Source organism: Misgurnus anguillicaudatus, chromosome 12 (assembly GCF_027580225.2).
Source record: "Misgurnus anguillicaudatus chromosome 12, ASM2758022v2, whole genome shotgun sequence".
NCBI classification, from domain to species: Eukaryota; Metazoa; Chordata; class Actinopteri; order Cypriniformes; family Cobitidae; genus Misgurnus; species Misgurnus anguillicaudatus.
This window is the reverse complement of record NC_073348.2, coordinates 34,618,322-34,625,051: the sequence shown is the minus strand read 5'-3', so window position 1 is coordinate 34,625,051 and position 6,730 is coordinate 34,618,322. Positions and strand designations below refer to the sequence as shown.

The 6,730-nt window shown below is 37.6% G+C and overlaps 1 protein-coding gene across 1 annotated transcript; it reads right to left on the bottom strand.

Annotated features, from left to right (window-relative positions):
* Positions 1 to 2,888: 2,888 nt before the first annotated feature.
* On the bottom strand, positions 2,889 to 6,730 carry LOC129446667 (stromelysin-1-like). The gene is made up of 10 exons (XM_073874475.1): positions 6,521 to 6,730; positions 6,193 to 6,437; positions 5,716 to 5,864; positions 5,513 to 5,638; positions 5,269 to 5,430; positions 5,015 to 5,138; positions 4,634 to 4,761; positions 3,872 to 4,031; positions 3,641 to 3,738; positions 2,889 to 3,556 (listed from the first exon to the last, which is right to left on the bottom strand). Exons 1-10 carry the CDS (start codon positions 6,620 to 6,622, stop codon positions 3,453 to 3,455), a joined length of 1,398 nt encoding a protein of 465 aa, XP_073730576.1. The 5' UTR covers positions 6,623 to 6,730; the 3' UTR covers positions 2,889 to 3,452.

Below are 6,730 nucleotides of genomic sequence, written 5' to 3'. Positions count from 1 at the left end.
CCTGGAGGCATTGGGGGCCAAGCCCCTGGTGTAATAGGAATGAATGTCTTGGGACGATGTTACCAAAAATTGTTTGAACAACATGGTTCAGCACTTTTTAATTTCCCTTCTTTGGCAGCTTCTTTGAGACAGGCATTGCAGCAGTGCCATCAAGTGTGTACTCAACCTTCTGGTGAGTCAGGGTGGGTTTGGGTACGTGGTCCTCGGACATAGCAAGTAACAGGTGGTACTATTATGCTAATAGCGGCGACCTGTTCAGGACAGTTTGCGGATGGGGTAGTACTCCTCAAACCCCCAGAGTCAGGATTACCAGAAAATGTGTTAGTTTTACCCGCATTGGTTCATGTTATTAAGGGTACAGTTTATGTGTCGGTAGTCAATGTGGTTACTTTAGATGTTATGCTTTATCGGCATAGGGTTTTGGGTAACTTAAGTAGTGTACATGTGATTAACCGGCAGAAGTTACAGAGGTTAGGACTAGTACAATATCTGCAGGTTCACCAGTAGATGAGATCAATTTGGCTTCATTGCCTGATGAAGAACAGAGCAAGGTAAAAGTCTTGCTACAGCAGTGTCAGTCAAATTTTGCCGCCCATGAAAGTAACTTGGGGTGCAAGAATCTCATTTCTCATAACATCTCATTGGTAGATGAGGCTCCAGTAAGGCAGCGGCATCTTCATATTCCCCCTTCAGAGTACAAAACCATCCGAGCCCATATAAACCAGTTGTTGGAGTCCCAGGTCATTAGGGAGAGCTGCAGCCCATATGCTTCCCCTATTGTTCTGGTGAAAAAGAAGGATGGTAGTCTGCGCTTATGCGTGGACTAGCGTCAATTGAATGCTAAAACCAGAAGAGATGCTTTTCTATTGCCTCGCATAGAGTCGCTGGATGCGCTGTCGGGTTCCGATGGTTCTCTACGTTAGATCTGGCTAGTGGCTATAATCAGGTCTCCGTCAGTGAGGGAGACAAGACAAAGACCACTTTTGGCACCACGTTCGGGCTATTTGAGTGGAATCGAATGCCATTCGGGCTCTGCAATGCTCCCTTCCACATTCCAGCGCCTGAGGGAGCGGGTCTTTGGGGACCAACAATATCAGTTTCTTCTGTTGTATTTAGATGACAGCGTATTGTCAACTGTTTTTTCAACAGTTTTGCAAAGTTGGCTGCCCCTTTGCATCGGCTGGTGGGAGAACTGAAGTGGAGGCAAGCATAGGTCAAGGCTGCAAGAGGGAGATGTGTTTTTCAATGCTTGAGGTAAAACATAGGCTTACCACCGCCCCTGTGTTGGCATACGCTGATTTTACCAAGCCTTTTGCCATTGAGGTTCACGTTTGCCATGGGGGACTAAGGGCAGTCCTTTCACAGGAACAGGATGGTAAGTGCGTCTTAGACCCAACAAACGTAATATGTCAAACTACAGCTCCATGAAGATGGAGTTTTTGGCACTTAAGTGGGCTATGACTGCCAAGTTAGGGATAACAGAACAGTGGTGGTTAGCTGCCTTTGATTTCGACCTTAAGGATAGGTGTGGTAGAAGATGCCAATAATAAAATATGTTTGCAATGGATACAGACCTATTTACTAAGTTGACTTTATTTGGTGACTTTAACTTATATGGTTAGAATTAGCCTAGGCTATTTCGTAAAGTCATTAAAGCGTTTAAATTGGCAATCACTTTTAATAATTAAATCTGGCAAACAATTTGCCTCTAAATGGCTAAGATTTATTTCTTTTAACATATAGTCTGTCTTTTTCTGTTTTCTCTACTGTTTGTTTTAAAAAATGTTATGTTTGCATACATAATTAATATATATTATACATATAATATGATTCATACTGTAAAAATAATTGACTTACCATTAAGAACAATAAAGATACATCACATAAATGCACACATATACATCTCAGTAGCCATTAAAACTTTCAATGTATATAAAGAATTAACGTATAACGTGATAAAAACGCTATAAAAACACTACACTAAAGGAAAACATAGGGGGAATTTAGCCATGTAGTCCATGTCAATTTTTTTATTCTGCAAAACTTAAGCCCTTTTGACATTTTGCCTGATTTGGCTATATAAAAAAATCGTCTCCCAAGACAACTCTTGGGACAACTAAATGTGAGCTACTGGACCTTCTCAGACCATATTCTGTATCTAACTCTCTCTCTCTTTCTTGTTCATTGTAGATAGGTTGCTTTTTATTGAAAACATTAACCAACGTTTAGTACCTTACCATTAGTATAAAAGTGTATTAAATAAGTTGTTAAACCCATGTCAAGAAGCGGCACAAGTGGCACAACTGGATAGGGAGGGTGGATGATTAGCGAGGTATACCCGGTTCATCTACCCGTATTACCGACAATTTGATACTTTAATTATTAGTCTATATTTTCGGATAACTTAAACCATGTTAAAATAAATGTTACTGGAATAATTTGAGTAATGTTCCATTTGCATAGAACATGTTGTCTTTCTTAAATCCATACAATGCACCTTCGCGTGAAGTGGAAAATCGATCCCTGAGCGATCAATCGCAAATAATTCAGCACCTTCACTTGGGACAGCACCTTTGTTAAGTCAAACTAAGAAGCTTCCTAAGAGACACTTCGGGGAACACACTTAGGAAACAACTTTGGTAAGATATATCTTTTCAGCATTCTTAGCGCGCTAAGAGTAAGCGTTGTCGGGTTTCAACGCAGGTTTACATAGAGACAAAGAAAATGAAAATATATAGAATAGAATATAGTATTATTGTAAATTGTATTGTCATCATAAATAAATGAATAAATATAATAAAATTACATATTCTTTTTCTTCTATTATCAAACTTTTAATAATGAATTCAACGTTCATCATTCATCATTTAATATGACAATTAACAGATGTCATATATAGATATGCCTTAATACACAAGAGCAGGAGTTTGCAAAAATAACATGAACAGCAGTGTTAATTTTATGTGTCACAGCCCATAATTCACTCTCAAACGTGCACATGCAGGCTCAATGCTCAATCTTTTAATCTGTTTACATTTACTTAGAGAAACTTACTAATAAGTACTACAAGTATTCATCATGAGGAGTCAGTAACAAGTATAAATATTTAGGTCAGAAAGTGTTTTATTTATTTCTTAAGAAATACAATATTTCTTAAGTTTAATTAACAGAAACTTTATAAGGTGTGCTTAAACATTTCCTGGACAGGGCTTTAAGCATAGCCCCAGGCTAAATGCATGCTTGATCTGCCTTATAAGAACAACATATCTTTCACTCACATAAGTTATACTAATGCCATTGTTTTGTCTCAAGACGCACACCAATAATGTTTTTTGTAAGGTATGTTTGTAAAAACTACTTAAATGTCCTAATATAAGTAAGGCCTATAGTTCAAGCTTAATCTAAACCCTGCTAGAAAACCACCCGTAAATAAAAAAATCTGTTATTTATGTTTAGTAGCAGTTCAACCATCCATAATTCTTCAGAACACGATTCACTCGTTTTGCTCTGAAGTCATACTCAAATTGTTGTGCACCATTTGAGAAATACAGGTAACCTAAATAAAGAAGAGAAAACAACTGATCAATAAGGGTCCCATTAATAAATGAATATTTCAGTCAGTTTTTTGTGTAATGCTTACCACCATTTTCAAAAGCAGCATCCACACGTGACCCAATTCCAGGGAAATTATCTCGAATTCTTTTAGATAAGCCCAGTTTACCTGTCCGTCCATTGTAGCTATATGCAGTGTTTAAATAGTGTTAGTTCTGATGCAATTGTTTTTAAAATCATGATTGTAAAATAAAACAAACACAGCAATTATTACAGACAATGTAATGCCACCATTATATTTACTCTGTTTTTCTCTTACCTCCAATATTTGCTTCCAACAAAGAACAGAGTTTCATCAGTGGATGCCACATATACGGCTGCATCGATCTTTTTCACATAAGAGGGAAACCCAATGCTGGAAATGGGTTTGGGATATCCAGGTAAGATTTTGCCATCTCTGACACCCCAGTACTGCTGACCTGCATACAGATGATCACACAACTAGATTAAAGTTCCCATAACACAAGCGGTTTCTGCATATCTGATGTTAATCTGGAGTACATAATACATCCTTTATATCTCCGAAGAGTCTTTAGTTTAATCAGATTTCTAAAAGACAGATCAGCTTTACAGATTCTTTTCGATAACATACAAAAAAATTTGAAAGGAGAAGTTATGAGCTGCGGAGGAGTGAGTCACAAGTCATGCCATTGTTTAGTCTTGATATAAAACAAAACTTTCGCGTGAAGTGATTGAACCATCCTCGGCTCTTGCTCTCCCGCTGATTGACTTGTGGGTGTAATTTTCCAGGGGAAGTGCCCATAAAAAGAAGTGATACGTATAGCTTACCCCTAAAACGTCAGCTAGACCCATAATTTAAAATAAAAAAACTTTCCAAAACTTGTAGAAACCCTGACGAAGTGCATTTGGCACAGAAACTCTTGACACTTCGCCTTTGTTTAGCATGAAAAAAACAACTCTTAAACTGTTTTAATAAGTCAGAATGCATGAAATACCATTGAACCACCCCTTTAACTAAAGTCTTGTTAAACACACCGCTTTATTGAAGTGTGACTTTTACCTTTAAAGAGGAAGGCAGTTTTTTTGTCCTTCGCTGTGTAAGCAGCATCAACAGAATCAATAGATGGCCACAAAGAGCTTATTTTATGCTGTGAAAGTCCACTGTAATATCCTTTCTTCCAGTAGTATCTGATAGAGAGAAAAACAAGGTCAATTTAAAGTTAATATGGGTAAATGTTTTGTAAAATTATTAACTGAAGAAATTAAATATTCATGCATAATTTTCACATTTCACTTTTATTCATTTGTATCGCTGTAGCTCAGCTGTTAAAGGATCGCATTAGCAGGATTTAATTTACGCAATCTCACATATACACATTGCAATGCACTTGTAGAACACTTCAAAACACTTTTATATATCCCATTAAAAAATACAGTATACCCATTTTTAAAGAAGTACAGTTCTCCCCAAATGCTGGTTGCTGCATCAAAAACTAAGTCAGGATTGCATGGCTCTGGTTTTGGCTCAGGCTTTGGTTTAGGTTTATCTGTAGATCCTCGTACCCCTTATACATAATACAAAAAAGAAAATACATTTGTATTAATTCATATGGTGTCAAAATCGAATTTAAACATAAATTTGGATATAATATGCTATAATATAAAAGCTCAATAGTATCACAAAAAGACATTTACCATACAGAGCCTGGATCCCAAGTCGGTCATCCTCGGGAAGTTTATAGCCATTTGTGTTGACATATTGGTAATTTTTAAACATGAGAGCCGATCGATCTTCAGAGTGATCTAATCCTAGCGCGTGACCGAATTCATGGGCAGCCACCAAAAACAGGTTGATACCTAAAGCAGATTTGTTAAATATAAAAATTCACCATACTGTCAGAGAACAAGCAAAGGTACTTTATGTCATTTGTGTACTCACCTTGTGAACTTAATGTCCATTTCTCATCCTCATCAAAGTGTGTATCTCCTCCTTCTTTTGGACCAGGAGGGAAGGCGTGTGCCAGATCCTTACCGGGTCCATCAAACGGTTCGATATCTCCATGATCTAAAAGCAAACATATTATAAGGAAAATAAGTCACAGTAGTGATTTTGTATGACACAAATTTACTGATCAAACCCACATCTTGCTTTGAAGAGAATCATGATATCGGCTGTGCCGCTGTAGATCTGTTTGAAATCGAGAGGAATGACATCACTGTACAGCTTGAAGGCTTTAGCGATAGTGGCGTCTACTTCACTCTTGCGCAACTTCAATGTGTATTGAGTTATTCTAGAAGAAACAAAAAATAATTCAGTATTTAAGTACACTTATGACTCTGAATAAGTCTCGATTATAAAACCTGCAAAAAAATGCATTGGGTCTTATTCACTCCAGAATTTTAATGTGTATTTGCCAAAAGAATTGCTTTTAAAATGTCTTCCAATGTTCTACAAACTCATAGTCAAATACATACATTTGCTGGACATTGTTTTACATAAACAAAGCAATGTTTTGATATAGTGAAGTTTTGTATGCACAATTAGTCTCTGCATTTTAATTTCTGTTGGAAGAAAGCATTGCGAAATCAGGAAAGTGATCTTAAAGGAGCTATACATACCTGTATGTTACAACACTTTGCTTCCACCTGGGCTTCCCATCAAAGTGGACGTATCTTGCCAAATCACTGACACCGCAGCGCGGTTGTTTCATCACCTCCAGAGTGTTTGTGTCCAGCTTGCCTGTGACCTCCAGTCCAAAAAACTCTTGCATGCCTTTCAGATCTTTCTCAAAATTGGGAAGGTCTAAACTTCTGCCATTTGGCTGAATCACATCAGGATCCTTGTAGAATTGTGCTAAATAATCCTAAAAAAAGAAAAAAGCAATGATCTTTGACTATTCTTCACAAACATCATACATAAGCATATTACGTTGAGATGGGTATTCACTTCTGCTATTTGACGGTCATCTGGCGATGTCATCAGTGGGGAAGCGTTACAAAGAGCTAAGCACACGGCAATTGCCAGAGCGAGAACTGTCAGGTTCTCCATACTAGTCGCAGAAATTCTCCACTTGCAATTTACAAGATTGAGTGGTCTTCCAAACACACAAGAAAGTACAGCAGTCTCTGCTCTGACGGTCTGGGATGAAGCTTTGGT